Source organism: Brachionichthys hirsutus, chromosome 10 (assembly GCF_040956055.1).
Source record: "Brachionichthys hirsutus isolate HB-005 chromosome 10, CSIRO-AGI_Bhir_v1, whole genome shotgun sequence".
Taxonomy (NCBI): domain Eukaryota; kingdom Metazoa; phylum Chordata; class Actinopteri; order Lophiiformes; family Brachionichthyidae; genus Brachionichthys; species Brachionichthys hirsutus.
The window spans coordinates 9,621,016-9,642,400 of record NC_090906.1 but is presented as its reverse complement, the minus strand read 5'-3'; the positions used below and the strand labels follow the sequence as shown (position 1 = coordinate 9,642,400).

General features: G+C 42.0%; 2 protein-coding genes across 2 annotated transcripts; one reads left to right on the top strand and one right to left on the bottom strand.

The window, feature by feature from the left end:
* The first annotated feature begins 1,939 nt into the window (after positions 1–1,939).
* On the top strand, positions 1,940–7,820 carry radx (RPA1 related single stranded DNA binding protein). The gene is given in 16 exon segments (XM_068744361.1): positions 1,940–2,540; positions 2,888–3,030; positions 3,158–3,350; positions 3,692–3,800; positions 3,980–4,080; positions 4,164–4,283; positions 4,701–4,796; positions 4,880–5,047; positions 5,457–5,614; positions 5,697–5,842; positions 5,911–5,958; positions 6,037–6,143; positions 6,225–6,461; positions 7,056–7,238; positions 7,323–7,507; positions 7,644–7,820. Coding segments are annotated over 16 exon segments (2,772 nt in total).
* A 4,415-nt stretch (positions 7,821–12,235) lies between these two features.
* On the bottom strand, positions 12,236–20,871 carry npas2 (neuronal PAS domain protein 2). Its single transcript, XM_068743989.1, has 21 exons — positions 20,813–20,871; positions 20,036–20,092; positions 19,572–19,726; positions 19,402–19,493; positions 19,200–19,289; positions 18,636–18,756; positions 17,907–18,020; positions 17,403–17,518; positions 17,030–17,112; positions 16,827–16,933; positions 16,493–16,640; positions 16,321–16,405; positions 16,124–16,250; positions 15,622–15,719; positions 15,438–15,530; positions 14,930–15,103; positions 14,152–14,325; positions 13,691–13,878; positions 13,504–13,596; positions 13,194–13,404; positions 12,236–12,418 (listed from the first exon to the last, which is right to left on the bottom strand). Exons 1-21 carry the CDS (start codon positions 20,866–20,868, stop codon positions 12,236–12,238), a joined length of 2,565 nt encoding a protein of 854 aa, XP_068600090.1. The 5' UTR covers positions 20,869–20,871.
* Positions 20,872–21,385: the final 514 nt, after the last annotated feature.

Below are 21,385 nucleotides of genomic sequence, written 5' to 3'. Positions count from 1 at the left end.
CCCGGGAGGGACGTTTGTTTGTGTCCGGATCCTTCCCCCCCCCCCCTTCACACGTCGACAAGAAAAGATGCCAACATTTGCAAAGCATTGTGGGATTGTAGTTTCGTAAGAGAAGGCGGTCCTTCGCAGATTCGCTCTCTGGAAAATAAAAATTTCATTCAAGAAATGAAAAAAAGAATCTCACTATTTATTTATTTAGTTTATCTTTTTTTATATTCGGGTAATAGGATGATATTTTATATTCGGGTAATAGGATGATATTTTATATTCGGGTAATAAATAATATAATTATATTCAACATATGTAAGTAAAATATTTAAAAATTATTTTGGAAAAAGAGGATTTTTAAGACTTTACAACTGCATATTTTAGTTATCCAGTTTATTTACAATTGATTTACAATTAAGAATAACAATTGCTAGTATATGGATCCTTTCACTGACAATGGCAAATAAATCGATTCTGATTCTGACACAATTGATTTTGTCTGTCTCATGTCAAAGTGCTGGATGGGTTTGAGATCGCAGCTCTGCAGGCAGACAAGTTCTTCCACAGAAAGCTCTGAAAAATAAAATTAATTGAAATATCTTCTGTGCGAAGGCATGCAATATGATGTTGAATCTTTGAAAGAGACTGGAATAACCGGATCACTGTCAATTTGCACTATATTCATGTCTTCATAAATTACAAACAATAAAGATTACTCCTCAAATAAAATACAGTTTTACATTATTTCATTGAAAGAGCTCTGGTAAGAAGCATCAGCAGATATTTAAATATGTGTATCAAAATCACAATTACCGTCAACATCTGAAATGGAAAAAAAGATCACTGACGCATTGATAAATAACAGTAGCATAAAATAAGGCCTTTACTGAACACGATAGAATCATCAAGTTGAATGCAGCAACTCAACTCATTAACACATTTCTTGCCAATAACAACAACTGGCTTCTAACAAATGAACAGTATTATACTAACAGTATTTTCAGCATGTCCTAAAAACAAAAACAACCAGAGTCAGCAAGACCTAATTTATGAGACTTGTGTTTAGTGAATTGGCAAGAAGGGACCTCATTAAAGTGAGTCCCAGAGTCCCAGAGTCCCAGCACACAGACATGAAAAGGTAGACGAAATTACTGCAAAGCAGGAAAAAGAGGAAGACAATGATATATATTTATCAAACTTTCCAAAGTAGAGCTGCAAGCAAGGAAATAATCTTGGAGTCCATAGGAGGTATACCTTTTAATTATTGCACACAGTGAATTGTACACCATGGAGAAGAGGAATGAATAAATAATTACAACTGGAATGAGATCTGGACACACTAACCTAAACAGTTCACTGAGAGTTATAGGGAATATCCTACTGGGTCGTATTTCAACAAAGTATTTGGAAACAAACAGTTTAACATACATACAGCAAAGAGTGAAGAGATGTGTAAAGAAATGAATGAGATGAGTTTAAATACAAATACATTTGGAGACTGAACAAAATATGTTTTTATTTTTATTTTAGATTATTAGACACTACATTAATTAATGGAATACTGTACAGTACACGCCTGGTGCCATAACGATAGGGTCCACAGGGTGGCAGTAATGCATTAAGGGTGGCGGCTGCAATTAAAAATACAGAAGAAGAAGAAAAAGAAGAAGAAGAAAAACAGCCAATCGCAACAAACGCATCCGTCGCGTTGACACGTCTGTCGGAGTGTACGGTATCTACACAGCGCGGAATTTAAAAATAATAGTTTACATTAGCGGGTTGCTTTTTAGGTAAACGTTGTCGACTAAGCGACGGCATTAAGATGCGTCTTGAGTAGTTTATCCGCCTGTTAAGCACGCGTGGAGTAATGCTATTGTTAGCCAGCAGGCTAATAACATGAGAGAGCTTGGCTACAATAACGAACCTGATAGCTAATCGCAGATCGGGCACGATGGAGGATCCCTCGTCCTCTTCTTCTGCTTCTTCTTCGGTCGTAACTGCTCTTCCTCGGGTGTCTTTCCTCAAGAAGACGCTGGAGCGGCTAGCCTCAACGCGGTGTCTGACATTAGGAGCCGAGGAGGCGGCTCCGGTCGCCGTCGTCGCGCTCCGGAGGTACTTATCCGAGCAGGCCGAGGGGCAGCCGCCGAGCACCTACAGCTACGACGTGACGGTCACTGACGGAGTCTGGCGAGCCAAGTGTTTAGTCCACGCCAGCCTGAACCACTTGGTGCACACTAATGTCCTGAGGACCGGGATCGACATCGGAATCACGCAGTGCTCTTTCGTTTACAACGAGAGGAAACTGGGACACGGTTACATCCGCATCGAGAATCTCCGACCCGGTGCGGAGAGGTCTGCGATCCTGCCCGGGATACGCGACGTCGGTTCCCTGGCTGTGCTGCTCGAGCGAGGCACGGAGAGAAGCGTTGCCCTCCAAAGGGACGTTCCTCTCCAGACCAGCCGGAAGCATTATCTGCCTCTGTGGAACGACGACGACCCGGAGGGGGACGCGTGGACCTCCCGGTGTCCCTCATCGGACACCGTGCTGGACGGTGAGAGACATAAATCCTCTGATCTGTTTAAATGGACTAAATCTTCACCATATCATGTTGCATGGTAATTAATAAATATTAACACAGCATATTATTATATTTATTTTCTGCCAGACAGCTTTTATAATCTTGTTTCATTTTACCAGTAATTTATGATTATTTTGAACCAATAAAAACAATAAATTCGTTTATTTGTGCTTTTTTTTTAATGCATATGTTTAATTATTCATCTCTAAACTGTATCTGTTGATGTATATAAAATACGTTTTTGTTTGTTTTTTGCGTGACTTCTGGCCACTAAATTGCCGATAAACTGCTGAAGATTTCTGGCTCATAATCCTCAACAGTGTCCAAAATTGCTCTTCTTGAAAGTCTGGAGTCGGCCTTCAGAAGTTTACGGAAACCGCTGCCTCTCCTCGTGAAGATAATCCAGAAATCCAGATTACGGTATTATGGAAAGTTTGGTCTCAAGATTGATCACCCCTACCAGGTGAGTGTGAACGAGAGCTCAGAATGGAATGTGAGGAGAATCTTTACTAACCGGTACATATTTATTAGATATTTTACAACAAAAAGAGTAGTGTTTAGTTTACCTCTTTAATTTTGTCATATTTCAGGCATATTTTGAAGTGGCTGACCAGAGTGGGACAATGTCCCTGGTGCTCTGGAACGAACTTTGTCCAGAATTCTACCAGAGATTGAACGTGGGCACGGTGTTGTACCTCCAGCATTACACCTTGAAGCAGTACTATTCAAACCGGTCACACCCGCAAATGGACCATCACAGACTGAAGAACTTCAATTCTGTTGGTATGTATGAGATTACTGCCCACAGCGTTTTGATTTTTTTCAAAGGTTTTTATGTCCGAAAAAATCGATGTACCGGTAATGTAAAAACTGTCCAACTTCTGTTCAGTCACACGATTCTACAGTTTAAACAGTGTAAGTGAAATCCAATGCTTTTATTTCAGGTCAGTCTTTAACATTTGTTCCTATCATTTCACCATTTATCTTTCAAACTTAAGGGTTTTATATTAGCAGGGCTTCCACGATGGCTAAAACGTTATCATATAACAATTTGAACTTTTGTCTTACAAGTTACGATTTTAGATTAAACTCTTTAATGTGGTGTCTTCATATGTTTTTCGAAGAAATCTGCCTCAATCCACGCAACCCAACTTCAGTCATCACTGTAGTCGCCCCAAACCGTGTCCTGCCTGCGTGGAGATTGCCTGAGGTTTCCTACCACTTCATCACCCGGTAGTGAAATAGCATTTCCTGATCAAATTTAACCTCGGCCTATTTTTGTCACTTCAGGTATTCTGTTTTTACCTCCAACAAACAGGCTATGCTGTCACTGGTGTCTTGGGTTTAGCATTTTCTGTTTTTCTTGTTGGTCTTTCTGGTGTCCTCCTTCATGTTCTGATTGAATTTTATAGGTCAGAGTTGGAAACATTACCACTCGGTTCTGCATGCGATGTCATTGGTTTGGTGACATTTGTTGGTCGTGTTGAAAGAGTCAAGAGTAAAGTAAACAAGGGTAAGAAATTCCTATTTTAACTACAAACTGGAAACCTGTTTTTAACACATGAAATTAAGCAAGTCATCTTTTACCTTTTATAGTTCCAGAAAAATACTGGACATATCGCTGGATCCACGCAGTTGATGGAACGTCTGATCAGCCGTTTATCCTGGAGGTTTTCTCCTCTTCTCAGCCGGAAATCTTCAGTGGAATATGCCCGAGTGAGTCCGCTGTATCGGCTGCTGTCTGATGGCGCTGATCTCACACATAACAGTCCTGTATCCAAAAAAACAGTGTGGTGTAGAATAGATGATGAAACCCACCAATTCTTTTAAATATTATATTGAGAGCATTTTTCTTGCATAGTTTTTCTCAACCCTTTCCAAACTCTCGGCCTCCCTGGATGTTCTTTTAAAACCAGTTCTGTTCATAACCTGTTGCCAGTTCATCTAATTAGTATTTAAATGTTGCACCATGTGTCTTTTATCATTTCACAGCCACTGCCGCTGTCTTTTTGAAATGTGCAATCACATTCAAAATGGGCACACAATTTTCAAAAGTATAGACATTTCTCATTTGCAACCTTGAAAAGTCATTGGACTAGTTTGGGGGTCTGTAGTTGATTTATCTCTTCACAGTGACCTACCTGGTGTGCACTCAGATGCGGGTTTGCCATGTGGACGGCGCATTGCCCTACCTCACAAGCAGCTGCGAGACGGAGACATTCGTCACGGGTTAGCGCAGCAATAAATCAAGTAGAACCTGCATGCATTTAAATCGGAAACTGTCTTTTGAAGGGAAACTGTCTCTACAACAGGCTACCACAAAGGTCGACCATATGTGACGGACCACAAAGTGAGGAGCTTCATCCAGTGGAGCAAAACTCTAAAGGATAGCGTCGTCCTTCAGAAGACTGCTGTCAACGGTTATTACTGCTACCCTCATCCTCCGCAGAGATGTCCTCACGCAACGGCAGGCGCCTCAGGTGAAACGGAAACACCAAATGGTTGATTTGAACACTGGTGTGAGACGGTTTCATCTCAGAATCTGCAATTACCGGTAGCTGAAAATTCAAGTGGAGCTTATTTTCAATTTTTTTTATAATGTACATTAAATTTCTGCTCGGAATGATAAGTTTCATTCCATTTTCATGGGTGGCAGGAAACCAATAAAATGTGGGTCAGCGTTCCTGCAGCGACGTGGACAGTCTGGAGAGTTCCCTTGCTTTCCTAACAAGGCTCATTTTTTCTGTTTCAGAAACAAATAAGCAAATCAAAATATTCCCTGAAGTCACCGACAGTACAAGAATTCATGCTTTTTAAGTTCTGCGCGCTGATTTGTTTTGACTGTCATTGTAGACGTATTATTTTAAAACCTCTCTGCTCCATGTTCAGATCAAACTGGTCTGGTAGCTGCAGCTGATTTAAAGAGGGAGTTGGAGACCTTGCAGTACAGGGAACGTAAAAGACTGGCCATCCAAGGACAGATCACGGCAGTCCGCTACACAAAGACCTTTAGGATTACACGGTCTCAAGAAACCGAAGGGAATGAGGTAACAAATCATTTCAGTGCATGCTGAAGAGCTGTGATCAGTAAAAGTGTAAAAAAAAAAATAGTTCACTGGTTTCCTGCAGGGTCCAGGCGTCTCCACTGATGAGCAGGCTGAACGAGAAACGGAACGCCATCCCTCCACAGCTAAACGGCCATCAGAGAGCGGCTCAGCATCTCCCTCTGCTGAGAACATCTCGTCCAGCACACGCAAAAGGAAACCGCAATCTAGGTATGAGATTAACTTCTGATTATCACATTTCACTGAGTTTTTTAAATTTCAATCAATTTGTTTTTCAGAGGAATCGCGCCGAGCTCCTTGGATCACAGTAACGTGCCAGCAAAACGGTACTGAAGATTCAGCCAGCAGTCTCCATCTGTAAGCTGCTGCAGCCACTCTGAGATCGTTGGTTTCTCTTCCTACAGGGCCGGACCTAAAACTACAGAAGCACAAGAGCAGGAAGAGGAACTGTCTGACTCTGACTATGAAGAAGCCCTTGATGTGGAATTTCATCCACGAGTCCAAAATCAAGGTGTGCACTCCTGGAGCTTACAGCTTTACCGCAGTGCACTTTATTTGTTCTGACCCACTTTCTCCTGTTTGTTTCCCCCAGACTCTGATGTTTTATCTTGGGAAAGCAGCAGTTGGGCCAAATGGCGGCAAGAACTGTCTGAACATCTGCGCCACGGTGGATTGTACGAGGACAGCGTCATTCAGAGATACTCGCTTGACAAAAAGGACGTCCTGGCACTGCAGAGTAACCTTCAGCCAACACGGTGGACACCAGAACATTCTGCTGACGCCGTCCCGGCTGCGGTTTGCCCAGGATGCTACCAAGTGACCATCTTAGGTAAAGCTGATCTTTGGTGAGGTTAACTTTCAGCACTCAACATGTTAACCTCGACGGCCCTTAGAGAAAGTAGATTGGCCATTTCATCTTAAAGCAATAAAAACATGATGGTTTTACCCTCGTAATATGACTCCTTTGTCATGAAAACCTACTCCTGGGATTAGGAATCACAGCATCTGAAGTTGGTTAATCAAGAAAAGCAACATTTCACCGGTGGAGGTTTTATTGATGATCTCAGTAACATTTGACACCGAGATGAATCAGCCTCCAAGTCTCAAATTATTATTTGTCATATCACAGTAATGAACTTTCCCTGATGCCTATAGTGTAAAATAAATCACATCTAGAATATATATAGATCCAGATGATGATTCAACTCATTGCTACTTGGGCCATAACTTCTCCAAAATAAACTAATCTTAATTCATCTTTAAATTATTTGTTGGGGGGGGGGGGGGGGATAATCCTACTAACAGACAAACCAACCAGCACCAGCAGAAACGTAAACATGGCCGAGGTAAAAATGAACTTTTGTTGTTGTTGTTTAGAGGTTGCTGCTAACAGCCACTGTTCTTTTTGAACTTCTTTTCACAGGTATAAACAAGAAGATAGCGATCGATGCTGCGTATTTTCCTGTCATGAGCTCAGATGACCCCAGGGCTGTGGGGCTTCCACAGGATCCCCATGGCAACACGATGCTGTCCTGCCTCTCATCAGGCTTCCTCTGCCCCCTCACAGATACAGCCAACCACAGTGAAGGGACACTTCCTGAGCCAGGTAGCAACAGAAATCAGCCATTACCGTGCATAGCATGGACTAGTGGATGTGACGCTGCAGCGAGGAATGCTTTTTGTCTTGCAGGTGAGGTCTTGGCGACTGCCAGCGAGCTGGAGGACACTCATGTCGTGTGCATCTTGGAGCTTTGTCATCTGGGTGGAGATAAGGTGGAGGTCCTGGTCAGCAAAGTGTACAGAGTGACAGAAATCGATCTGGACGAAGAGGTTTAGAAAGACGAGTGTCCTTCTGAGAGTATCAAGCAGCGAGAAGTTCCATCCACTCATGTTGATACTTCTGAACGCTTGTGTAAATTATATTGAATAATACTTCTATCTTTTGTATAAATAAATGGTAAATGGACTGCACTTATATAGCGCTTTTTCCACCGCTTTGCGGTGCTCATAGCGCTCTACAGTAGGCCTCACATTCACCCATTCGCACTCCAGTAGGCGACTGCTGCCATGCAAGGTGCTGCCAGAAGGGGAGCAATTCGGGGTTCAGTGTCTTGGACACTTCGATATACCGATAGTCGGAGCTGGGATTCGACTTTCTGATTACTGGACGACCAACTCTACCAACTGAGCCACAGCCGCTGAGTGATTAAAATACATGTTACAGTATTTAGTATCATAATAAATCACCACTCTATCTACTGCTTCTGACAGGTGTTTCTTGGCTGTTTTCATTCCTCTGACCAGGATACTGTAGACGTTGAGAAATAAAACTCTGAAAATGTAATTACAAGAAGGTGTAGCTGAAGTTTGCTGTTTACCATCAGAGATTCTTTTCTTGTCAGAAAAGTGACAGAAACTATTTTATTTAAATTCAAATTCTCTGTCCAGATGGCGACAGTCTTAATTACAGATTGATACTATCTTGGCTCTGAGGGGAACCTATAGTTGGAAAAAAAAAGTTTGTACATATCATGTCAATGTATAAATATTTACACAAAATAACAATTCATGTTTAAAAATATTTATTTTCATATAATTCACAATATCCAGGTTGGTTTATAAATAATTCAAACAATATCAAGATATTGAGTGTAAACTTAATTTGTTAATTTCTCTTGAACCAATATTACAGATAATGCTTATTTTGATGGTAAATACACAGAAAAACATACAGTTGACTGTGCAACACCAACTTGAATGCAAAAAAAGCCTCACCTCATATGAGACACTTCATTATCTGTTACAAAATGACTTTAATTTTAAAATCATGTGACACATATGTAATCTATTAGACACATAACATAAACAACTATATAGTCTAAACATTTTTGTACATTCTATTCTACAATGTATTCAATGTTTGTTTCTGCACTGAAGCTGCAGAAATGGCCGTGAAGCGGGTTTTGTTTTGTTCATGACTTACACAGAAATCATTGATCTGGTGACACAGCCACACGTTTATGGTGTCAGACATTAGTTTACACATCAGAAAAGTTCAAATGACAGCCTCCAACACACAAATGAAAAAGCTCATGTAGAGGACAAGTATTTCAAATGGAGAGAAAAAAAACAAATTACGTTGCAGAAAGGAGAGAAAAAAAAAACAGAAATTGAATTATTTACAGTGACATCTGTGAAACACAAAAAACACTGAAAAACAGTGGAGGTGATTTATCCAAAGCAAAATTCATTTAATCTGGAACGCATTGCGCAAGCCGTCTCAGCATAATTCACTAAGTTTGCGTTGAACTATTTCCGTCAACCACTTCAACAAAGCGGGCAGACAAAAAAAATTATTTGAAATTTGAAAGATGTGAAATGGAGAATAATATGTAGGTCAAATTTAACTGGTTGATTGAAAGGGTGAAATTCTGCAAAATAAAATGTCTTCAGATTTCTTTCTGCAGTTTAAATAAGGGAAAAGTAAAAACACTAGAAAAGCCCTCAGAGGGCCCAGACCTCCGCCGAGCAGCTCATTCCCCTCATAATTAGATTTACACCGTCCACATGGTGATCTGGATCAAAAGGTTCTAAATTGTTCTTGGTATCTTTATACACCAACCATGAAATCGAGTGAATCGGAGTTGATGTGTATTTTTAACAGATTTTTGAATCCGAAATGGTTTTCATTTTTAAAATTAAATATTTTTTCCTAATGTCATTCTGGATACGATCCATATTACATTCGGTGGTGAGGTCGAGGCTCCCAACCTACATGACTGTTTTGAGGAACAAATTTTGAAGCTCCATTGACTGCGATGTTAACGAAAATTATAAACTGATCCACAATCCAGGATCTCTTCTGGGTCATCGCTAAAATGCTAATAATCTGTTCCTGGTAACATTTCCTGAACATTTCATCAAGACCAATCCAGAACCTTTTGGTTTATCTTGCTAACAGGCAAACAAACAGACAGACCAACGCAGGCGATAATCATCTATGGCACCTCGGGAGTTGATGGCTGAACTAAGCGCAGTCCGTTTACTGGTCCTACACCAAATCTGGATGTGTTAAAACACACAAAGGGAGGCTGAGACCTCGCTCATCAAACAACTTATATATATTGGGATGATGATGATGATTTACAAGTGCACTTTTTAAAAATGCTGAAAGCTGTTAGGCTGGTTAAAACGAAAAGGTTCAGTCACTTTTGGCTGAGTTTTCTTAAAAACTCGGCTGTCGTGTCGCTTGCAGGTACTTTTGGGGGGGGGGGGGGGGGGGGGCGACGGCATCCTGCTACACGTTACCAAAAATCCTGTATTCATGACTCTTCACTGGACATCTCCTTTACCTTTGAAAAAACTAACAATAAAGATACTGATGAAGGAATGTCAGAACATTTTCATAAAAGAAAAAAATACTTCCATATAATTTATATAGTACAATGGCTAATTATACGCCTCTATATACATCTGTTCTGAAACATTTAAATCAGTATAAATTAACATTCTTCTTTTTCAAATTGACATTGCACATAGGAATCCGACAGTTCAGACTTGTCTTCCACTAATGAACAGCACCAGTCTTGAAAGGGACTCTGACACAGCTGATCTGAATGCATACAGCTGAGGCGGTCCGGTCCCAACGGACATATTTAACTTGAGTCGGTCCGGTCCCAACGGACATATTTAACTTGAGGCGTTCCGGTCCCAACAGACATATTTAACTTGATCTTCTGATTTTATTTTTTTTTGTCTGATTTTTCCAAAGAAATTGTAGCTCAAGCTCCACAATGAGAATTTCAGGATTTGTTTTTCCTGCTGAGTAATCTGGGAACAAATGTGTAACCTAAGAACAAACTTTAAGGGAGCTTTTTCCTTTTCAATGATTAAGGTCATTGCCTGGCCCCCGGCAGCTTCTGAACAGTAAAGCGGTGAAAAGAAATCCACGCGTCGGATTGAATATCAGCCAACACTTTGTTTAAAGAACGCAGTACACACAGCACGGAGGAGACAAATCCTATAGCGTCCTTATTGTTGTACTCGATATACTGTCTGAGGCAGGAGTGGCTTTGCTGGTGCAAGAGCTCACCAGACTTGCGTGAAACAGCATCTCTCCAAATATACAGGCAGTAAAAAGTTACTGTTGAAAAACAATGGGAAATTCCTAAAGTGTAACATTTTGAAAGAAGGAGAAGCGTTCAGTACCGGTATGTGTGATAAACCAATGTTTCATACTTAATCCAGTACTTATTAAATACTTTAAGATACATTTAAAATAATTTGGCGATTAATGCTTTCTTGGGTGGGAATTAAATCATGTTCTAGGCAGATCACACAGCATTGTATTACTTGCTCATAAATTAACTAATTTGTGCATGATGTGACCAATCAATCACCTAATTGTACAAGAGAACAATAAACAGGGTAACACTGATCACAAATATCTTTGTTTCAAAGATATTCAAATCATTAAATCCACGCTTTCTTGATCCCGTATATTATTTAACTTTAAATGTATATGCAATAAATAAATGTGGAATCATTTCACCTGGGTTTCAGTGGGTGTTTAAATCTCATTCTGAACTATCGTTACATAAAGTGCTCAAAGAGTTTGCACTACTGATTTAAGGTTGCAAAAAGCATCCATTATATATATATATATATTTGAAATTGCCATTACAAATCTAGATGCACTTTCTTTAAATCTGTTGCAGAAAACAGTTAAATTACGACCTACGAAAATATAACTTTGTATTCTAAACAGACCTGAGCTGGATTCTTAATCAGACAAAACCACCAAACCGCACCGCGAGCCTGCCGTGGTTAAAGGCACAAAATGTTCTCCGTCTAGCTTCACCTACGGACTCGTACTACAGAGCTCATCCGAAGCGCCGTGACATTCTCATTCTCCAGCCCCAGATCGAGGCTTTAAAAATCTCGATCAAGCGCTCAAACAATCTGAGAATGCCTTCCTCCCTCCAGCTTCCTCGTGTTTTATACGGATTCTTATCAAAGCTCACTTTAAGATGCGATGGTCATCTCATCACTACCTTTCAAAATAAAGTTCTCCTCTTCTATAAGCAAGTGATGTCTGATGCCTGCCAACTGAAACACATTTTGATGAAGACTACCCAAATACCCAGATCCCTTTATTGATGAACCATTTTCACTGTCGTATCACTGGGGAGTGGCGTCAATAGGAAGGTCTGAAAACCAATATCACAATTAAGCCATTCTTTAAGAGGGAACTAGGACATTAACTCACGAGAGGAAATACGTATTCATTCTATTTTTTAGTTAAGGGTTGTGCCAAAGTGCTAACAAACAGAATAATTCGCTCTTTATTCCGTGAAAAACGCCTTAACGTGAGAGCGCCGTCTTCTTGAGAGCTTTGACAAACCTCGTTTCAGAAGTATGAACGATTCAGGAGTGATGTGTGATGTAGGCAGCGATGAAGACCCTCAGATCCCCGTGAGGGACGTCCGAACAGGTCGCGAGGGGCACAACTCGACTTCCTTTGCTTCCAAATGCCACGACACGCAGCTGCCTTCGTGGGCGGCATCACAGAAGGCGCCGTCGGCGCGACCGAGTCAACCGGCGCTACCGAGTCAACATATTCCTGAAGTCTGAAACGCTTCCAGTCGGGTTCTGGGAATGTTGGTATTGCCTTTGCTGCTGCGTTTGCGGCGGCCGCTGGATGTATCCCACGGCGTTTTGCTGCGGGACGTTAGTCGTGTGCAAGAATGCTGGAGTAGATCCGTTGTGTACAAGTCCTTGGGTCATCTGAGGGCACAGGAGAGACGATGAACGCGTGTTGAGCAGCTGATCAAACCCCTAAACCCCTACGCTGTTGAAGCTGCTGAATGTCCTTCTGACATTTCTGCTACTGACCTCTGCACCAAAGTATATTTGTTGAATACATTCTAAAAATACTGCATACTTAAACACTTAAACTGATTCTCATGCTTATATTCCTCATTCAAGTCACTGAATGGAAAGGCATCGCCATCATTTACGGCATTTAATAGTGACAAAGCTTAAACATGCATCGAGGGAGTGTGTTGCAGCCGAAATGAATGAGGTAGCACAAAGACCAAGACCGAGACCAATTATCTGGAACAGTAGAAAAAAAGAACGGCCGTGCAGAACCGCTGACGAGTGTTACAACACCACAGAGCCAAAACATCTGTGACTCCACAGTGTAAGAAACAGATGCAACCTTCTCTGTGGCATCTCGAGGGATTTAGTTTAAGATATTTTAGAGGGATTCAAAATAAGACCATCTCTTGGTTAGCAGCCTCTCACAATTGCATACTAGCTTGTTGCTGTGGTAACGGGGGGATTCGGATGGAGCGCAATGTCTAAAATTATCATAAATTATTAAATATAAAGAATTGGGTAATTACGATGAACAGCGTCACCAAAGATCATCCCTAAGGGTGCAGAGGGCTTAAAAAAACAAAATAAAACAGGAAAAGTGTTACGAGTCCTGCACCTAGGAAGATATTTCATACTTTCATGTTGCCGTATGGCGGCACCACTACAAAGCAGCTTGTACCTGAAAGAACTGCTGGGGCTGCTGCAGCTGCAAGGAGTGCTGGGAAGCCTGAGGCTGAGCGCTGTAGGTTGACTGCGACTGGTTTGTGATGAAAGTGTTGTGTGGGATCATTATGGGGGAGGTGAAGACTTGGGAGGGCAGGAGGACGGCGTTGCAGTTGACCTGTTGCATGGAGAATGACGGGGAGATGATCTGCTGCTCCAACGTGTATCTATGTGGAGGACACAATGCAGATTACATCCATGAAGTAGACATGACCTGGAAGCTGCCGTGTGTGTGTATGTTTACAGTTGGAATGCACAGTTCTCACATGGTTTGGGAGATGCCCATGTTGCACTGGGAATGCTGCTGGGTGACACTCGGAGTAGGAACCAGCGCCTGCATTGGCTGGTTGAGGAGCATCCTGCACGACATAAAAGCGATTACTGGAAGAACTCCAAAAACCAAAACAGCACGACATGATGGCGACGATGCGATCGCTCTCTCGGGGCTCTCACCGTAGCTGTCCGTCTTGGCTGAGTTCGCCTTCGGGGTGTCTTTGGTTTGTGTCCTGCAGAGACCTGGTGCTGGTCTGGGAAAACATCATGGGGCTGCTGTAGAACGGCATCGTCAGACTCGTGTTCGTCGGCGCAGGGACGCTCACCGCCGACTGAGACTGGCCACGCCTCGCGGGCCTCTGCTGCGCCTGCAGTTAAACGGAGGAAGTACACACAGCATGTAAATAAATTGTGTCTGGGGTGAGTGTAATATAATATGGGGATGACAATATATACTGTCCATCAACATTAGCTGTGTTCAAGAGTCCTCCTCCTCCTCCCCGTATCAGATCAATACAGAATACATTTTTAAGGATATACTGGCGTCTGAACCTGCTAGTGCTGCCATTGCCCTGGCATCTCGGGAAACTAAAGCTGCTAGCGACCGAATGCAGGCGAGCTTTAGCTGCACAGCTCTGTACCTGTGATGATGGCGAGCTGCTTTCTCTCAGGAGCGACTGAGGAGATGAACCGTGGGCCCTGCAGGACGGCGGTTTATTGTGCTGCCGGATCACCCCTGACTGGCTCTGCTGCTGCTGCTGTTGCTGTTGCTGTTGGACCTGGCCAAAGTCATTGTGGACAGGTTGCTGTAACATCTTAAACATAAATACACAGAAAATATGAAGCCCTTGTGGAACCGCAGACACTTCAGAGAGACTTTTGAGAAGTGTGAAATCACCACAACGCTCCCAGCGTCTGCTTTCTGCCTCTGTGTGTTATGTAGCGGCATTAAGTTCTGACTGAACTGGTTTCAGCTGGCCTCTTGGTGGGGCCATCCCACCATAACTGTGAGGAGTAGGGTAAGGTAAGATCATCGGTCTCACGTTTGCCCCACTACCCTAGCCTTGGCTTGCATTTCTCCGTGTCTGAAGAGTGGGTGCAAAAGCCTCAGCAGGTAGCAGGGCTGCAGGTAAAACACTGAGCTGTGATCTGGACGATTGTGGTTGGGTTGTCACCAGGCGGTGTGATGTTTTTTAATCCTGCAATTTATAAATCTCACTCATGCTGCCGTTAACGGCTAATATGCAAATCCTATTCATTAACGTTTCAAAGGACTGTGGCGGCATTTCTTTTCTTTTTTTAAGACATAGAGCATTCGTGTTGTGTTGATACAAAAAAACAAAACTTCCTCTCCTTTGCCTAAGAATGGAGTGGTTTCATACGTCAGATTTACGTCTATTTCCCCCACGTTTATTGTACCTGCAGATTGGCAAGCTGAAGCTTCTCCTTAATGTCGTGCAGCTCCTGCTGCTGCGTCTTGATGTCGGCTTGCAGAATGCGCGTCCTCTCCTCCAGCTGCTCCTTTAGCTGGTTCATTACACTGAGCTGAGGCTGCTGCACCTGACACACGGACGTCTGCTGCTGCTGCTGCTGCTGTAAAGAAAAGTGCTTTTTTATTTTGAATGGAAGATATAATCAGTTGAATCAGATTTTTTTTTCTGGTGAACGCACATTCGGCTGCTCACTTTTTTGTGGAATATGTTAGAGAGCAATATGGACGAGTTATTTCCCATTTTAGATATAATCTTGATATATATATATATATATATATATATATATAATTATTTTTTCTGTATCTTTCAAACTTTTTTATAACTACTAGGACAAGCAACAGATGACATGAAAACACGCAGAAGAACAGACATAATTATAAGATATTGTACACACAGACAAGAGGACAGCAACACACGGGAGAAGAAATCTTCACACTCACCGTTGTGGAGTGCTTGCTGCCGGTGGGAGAAAGGGGGAAGCTCACTTGGGGAACGAGGTCAAAGGAATTTTGTCTTTGAGGCAAATTCTACAGTGCAAAATATATATAATGTCTCAACTTCGTGCATTTGTTTCCACCGGCCACATTATTTTAAAAGGCAAACATGGTGCAAACGGACCTTTGAACTACTAGGATGGATTCTGGCAGATGTCTTCTCCGTCCCGATGGAAGCCGACTGCCAGGATGGCGTGCAGGCCTCTGTGTAGGAGTTAACTGCTGCAGGAGAGACGGACAGAGAGCTCGCAGGTTCAGCCGGATCATAATCATACAATGTAACAATGGCAAAAAAATAAAAAATCATGTTTATTATTTTCAATAATTCAAACGGGTGGAGATGTCCTCTGAGTCTCCCTCACTTAAATCAAACAAGTCTCTCCTCTTCTTTTGGGAGAGGTTTTACATCTGATAATAAACTTTATAAAGACAACTTTATTCTGAATTTTAAAAAGTAAATAAACCTGGACAACACGGCTGAAATAAATAACGTACAGTCGCCATGTTTGATTTGTCAATGGCAGAGAAAAGTCGATGTTCCCTGCTCAATCTGAATAACGGAGCTGCTCCAGCAGTCATTGATCTGCCATTGGGTGAGGGAACACTTCAAAGAAAGGGTGACTCACACGCAGAGTCAGACAGGGCTGTGCGGGAGGACTTCCTGGAGCTGTGGGACGAGACTGAATGTGCAGCGCTGTTTCTGTCCCGCGGCGGGTCCAGTGTGGAACAGATGTCCAAGTACAGCTCCTGAGCCTGCAGCACAGTCATGTTCAACCCCCACAGAAAAAGACCTTCTAAACATCAAAGGCATTTAAACTCTTACTTTTACTGAGGAGGGAGCGATCTCAGGTGGAGACAGCTCTTCAAAGCCTAACGCCCTTCTTCTTTCAGCTCGCACTTCAGCATAACTGGAAAACAGCACCTAGAACTGAGTTAACCCTGATTAAATGAAGAGGAAAAAGACTAAACGCACACATTTAAACAATAAGACTTACCTGACAACAGTGTGTGTGCAGACAATGAATTCAGGTTTGGAGTTCCACTGGTGGTAAGTGATGTAGTAGTGAGTCTGCAACCAAATCCACTGCTGGCCTTTGGTCAGGAAGCGATAGTAGCAGGATTTACCCTTTCCAAACTGCATTACTGAACAGAGAAATAAAAACATCAGAGTCCATAAGTTCATGCGTCACATGTCAAGACTTTTTTTCTGGGAACTTTGAGAAATATGAGAGGATTGAACGGAACATAGTGTGTAACAATTATCTACTTCATAGCAACGCATTCCTGGATGTGAAAGTAGCTGGAAGCAGGAATGAAAGAGGCACTTACATTGCTTATGACACTGAGCTATTTGCTCCAAGTCATCCACATGATAGTAATCGTAGCCAGACGTTCCAAGAACCTCGAAGGGTAAGTAGCCAATGATCGGTGAAGCTCTGAAACAAAAGGATCATGATTAATATGCAACAAAAGATGACTTTCTTTTTTTATCATTATATCTGATGAGTATATAAATCTTTCAAATCTTTCACCTGTGATCTAAAAACAGGAACTTCCATTCAAGGCTGTGTCTGGATGTGAATTCATCACAAGGATCGTCCACATTACACAAATCCTAAAACAAAGAATAAAAACAGAGTCAGGGAAGGCATCACAAAAAAATATTATACCCTACCATATGGTCCAGCCTAGACTGTTGCTATCATTCCATCTGGCCAATCAGTGCAATCAGTGCAATCAGTGTTCTCTCTGCGCTTCAGCACAATTTAACGGCAAGTAATGCATAACTGCCCTCAAATCTCTGTAATACCATGATTTATTAATGAAATGTAAGTCATGATGCCACATGAGGAAAACAAAACCACACACGCAAACAAACGGTTAATAAACGGCAGCAGGCCTTACCTTCAGGAACTGTGGGGTAACTAATCGTACAGTAGCGATGAGGCAGACCTGCTCCTCCAGCGACGACTGCAGGCTCCTTGGTATCGTCAACTCGAGCCCGTTGCAAGACGTAGGCACTGTGACAGAAGACAAGGCGCATCAAGTTCCTCCCACCAAGTCGCAGGTGTATTCAGATTTTTATTTTCAAAGAGCAAAAAGGAAGAATCAATTGGACTTGTTCAAGTTTGGTTTAAGACGTTTCATCTCTCATCCAGTTCTGCAGAACTGAAGAAGCTTCTTGGATGAAACGTCTTCAATCACACTTGAACAAGTTCTTCGTTTTTTGCTCTTCGTTATTTACCTCGACCTGGATGACAGAGAACCTACACAGACAATGCTTTTATTTTTACATTAATTTTAGGAAATCAATGCTAAATTGACAGGATATATGTACCTTTAAAAAAATACACATTTATTAAGTAAAGAGAATTTACACATTTGACTGAAGAATCCAAAAAATCTTACCATCGTTATGAAACTTGAAATCTCCGACAAACTTGACATACTCATATACAGGCGTTTCCTTTGGATTCATGTTTCCTCTGGCTAGATGACAGCAAAATTCTATATGCGCCTCACCTGGGGGGAAAAAAAACATGAAAAAACCCACACCTTGTGCGACACGAGTCAGTCGTTTTACATAAAACACAGACACTCCCTTTAATTTAAGGACCACAAAAGACAAATGCCTCTTTTAGAAATATGCCCGAAGGTAACCTAACCTAACCCTGACACTACAGACACGGTTAAGAATAGGCCTAGACGCCACTCGCAACTCGCCATCCCTCTTCCTCAGAAAAACCCAATGTCGAAACAGGATTAAGGTCAGTGTCTTGAGCCCCATATACTACATTGCTTTGGATTACTGGTACCAGAACAGTGATTTAAAGTCTTAAACTATGATACTAAGCTAGTTTCTATTATTAGCTGAAAGGCTAACCATAGATGCACACTAATGAGCAATCCAATAAACATTCAGAACCCTCCTCCACAAATAACAGGTCACAGGTCACCCGAATGTCAAACGCGCTCGGGGAACGATTTGGCATCAAGAGTCAACAGCGCTCAGACAGAAGGAGCGTCACGGACCGGCAAGCATTATTCCCCCCCAGCGTGACATTTTGATCTCCTGATGAGAAACACAAACAGAAACTGACAAGGCGAGACTCCTGGGGCAGCCAGAACGATTCTTACCGTCAAGGAAGTCAGCAGCGATGGGGTCAGTCGTCAGCATGTGGGATGATAGCAGCTTATACACCTCGCCGTGTTCCCGCTCCGGGAGGAAATTCAACATGTTTTGGTCCACCATGTCTGACTGGTGCATGAAGACAGATGTACGGTCACAATATGGGAAGTAAGACAGAGACAGCAATAATCATTATAGCCTAGACACTAGAGCGTGTTACGGTGCCTGAACTTCCTGCATTGCAAAGTAGCTCGGGAGCCACCTCATATCCCAGGTGGGATCAGGACATGCAGCCATTTTAGTTCATTATCATTAAAGATTAAACTGATACTCACATTATCAGCTTTAATAACTGTGCTAATAATAATAATAATAACATCTAATACAAATAAATGAAATACAAGCAAAAAAAAAAAATTCCAGTTTAGCTCAGTTACAGAATTCAGTTTATCAATGGAAGTCAAATATTAGCCAATAAATATCTGTAACAATATATATATATATGCCTGAAGACAAACAATAAAACAATGTCAGCAAAGAACAATTGCGACGCCTCCCACTCTCTCGCTTACCGGTAAATGTCCGATGAGAGAAGACACGCTGTCAGACACGTATATGATGTTGCCATCTGTAGTTAGTGCTATCAAGAAACCGTCCAGTGCCTGTGAGAACAGGGATCGAGTAGGAAAAGAGGTTATAAGGTGATGGATGAATGCTGGTTGAATGAACTGCAAAAATAATATAGGCTTGCTAAGTTGACCTCGTGATATTTACCTCCATCATTAGCTGGGTGAACTCCTCATTACTGAGGAATGACGGTTTCCAGTCCTGCCTCATGTCGCAAGTTTCATTCTGTGCGGTGATGTCTGTCAACGGCAAAGGCAAGGATTTAGTCGCTGTGCGACTTACTCAAAGCAAGAGAAGGACCTGTTATATGTTCATACCTTTCTGTTTCTGCAGAAAGTCAATGGTTCTCTGCAATATGGTGGATTTATCCATCTTGCGCGGATGGCCCTGACCCTGCAGCATGGTGCACAGCTCCTTGATGAGAACATTGAATTGGTCCCTTCTTTTCTTTTCCGATTTGTTGCGAGATGCCCTGAAGCAATGAATGCATGAGAACATTTGTTAAATTGATGGAATTACTCAGCCAGCCACCCTTCACGTATCCTGTTAAAACAACATCCACTCCCCAAGCCTTGCTTCCACAAGGTTAGACCTTGCCATTCTAAAAAATATAAGATTAACGCATTTTTTTAAAGGATGCTTTCTGTTCCCACGACTAAGAGTAGCTGCAGAAAAAAACGAATCTAGTAAAGATGTGACTAAATGAGTTAAATGGCCCATTCCGTGCACACACATAATGTACTGTATATCCAACTCAAGACATCCAAGGAGGGTCCAGTACCTTTTTGCCTTATCTTTCTCATCTTCATCCATTACATCTTCCACACAGCTGCCAGTGCTGGAAAACAAAACAAAGCAAATGTAGTTCCACAGACAGAACCTGTCGTCCAACTGCCAACACAAATATACAAACTATGCACTGAAAAAGCCTCGATTCTGTTCAAATAGCCCAGTAGCCTCGGTGAAGCACCTCCCATGATTTACAGGTCACTGGGGCATATAGACGACCTAGGCCTTTTAGGTCTCTAGGGCACTTGCTGCACCATGAGGCACGCGCATTTTTGTAAAGACAGGAAATATGATCGCAGTAAGTTTAACCTGTGGAATCACATTTGACATCCATTGGTGTTTTGAACGCAGCTTCTGCTGTAGGAGAACTGAGCCGGCCGCCCAGTTTAGCCTTTATACGCATTATTATCTGAGGCAAAACAGCACATGTGGACTTTAATATGTTATAACAGGTTCATTAATAGGTATGGAGATAAGGAGATAAGTGCCAAGATGCTGTGTGCACACTAATAGACTAAACGTCAGATAAAATAAAAACAAGCTGCACTCATTTACACGCTAGTCTGATTGGCTCATTCACAGTATTTTAATCTGTAAGAACTTGTATATTTTAATCTGATATTTTCTGCAAAAATTAGTTTCAACTTCTGGTGTTTATTCTAATGACAATTTGGAATCAGTATATCCTGGCTCAGGATTCTTTCTCCCTTTAATGTTACAGTTTTATCATGGCCAGTTAACGTAATTGAAATGTTAAAAGCATACTTACTCCCAGTCCATGCGGGTGGATGGACAGGGGCCACCGAAGTCGGAAAGGTTGTCCATACTCAATCCCTTCCCCAACCAGGACTGTTCTCAAGTCTTGTAAGTCCCATTCAGACTGACCTCGTCTGAACTTTATGATGGTAAAAAAATAAAAACTATCGCAGACCAGCTGCCCACTGCCTCCTCAAGTCGACCGAAGAAACACCAAATCCTGTGAAAACACAAAAGTGATTACAACAACTTCAAAGTGGTCGTGAAAACTGCACTGCATTAATTCAAGTTAAAGTAATTATTTTTTACTTAAGGAAAATGGAGAAGAAAACATGAGGATCCCCGACTCATCTGTAAAAATATTATTAGTATTTTCTCCCAATAAGGGCTTGCTGGTAAGAATACAATAGTAATTGTAATAACAGTCTCTAGTTACTACCTGGGTATGGTACTCCATCACTACAAAGATGTGTTTTTTGCACAGGAGGAGCTCCTCTGACCTAGAAAACCTCCTTTGATAACCCAGCATCAAATAAGAGCGGAGAACAGTCGCCTCCTTCACAGCCTCTGTAAAAGGTCATCTTAA

Coding starts and splice junctions, on each gene's coding strand:
- npas2 (XM_068743989.1), bottom strand. CDS start 20,868: ATGGACAACCTTTCCGACTTCGGTGGCCCCTGTCCATCCACCCGCATG. Junction 19,290..19,401: donor TCACCCAGCTAATGATGGAG/GTAAATATCACG, acceptor CTGTTCTCACAG/GCACTGGACGGTTTCTTGAT. Junction 15,531..15,621: donor TCCATCCTAGTAGTTCAAAG/GTCCGTTTGCAC, acceptor TTTGCACTGTAG/AATTTGCCTCAAAGACAAAA.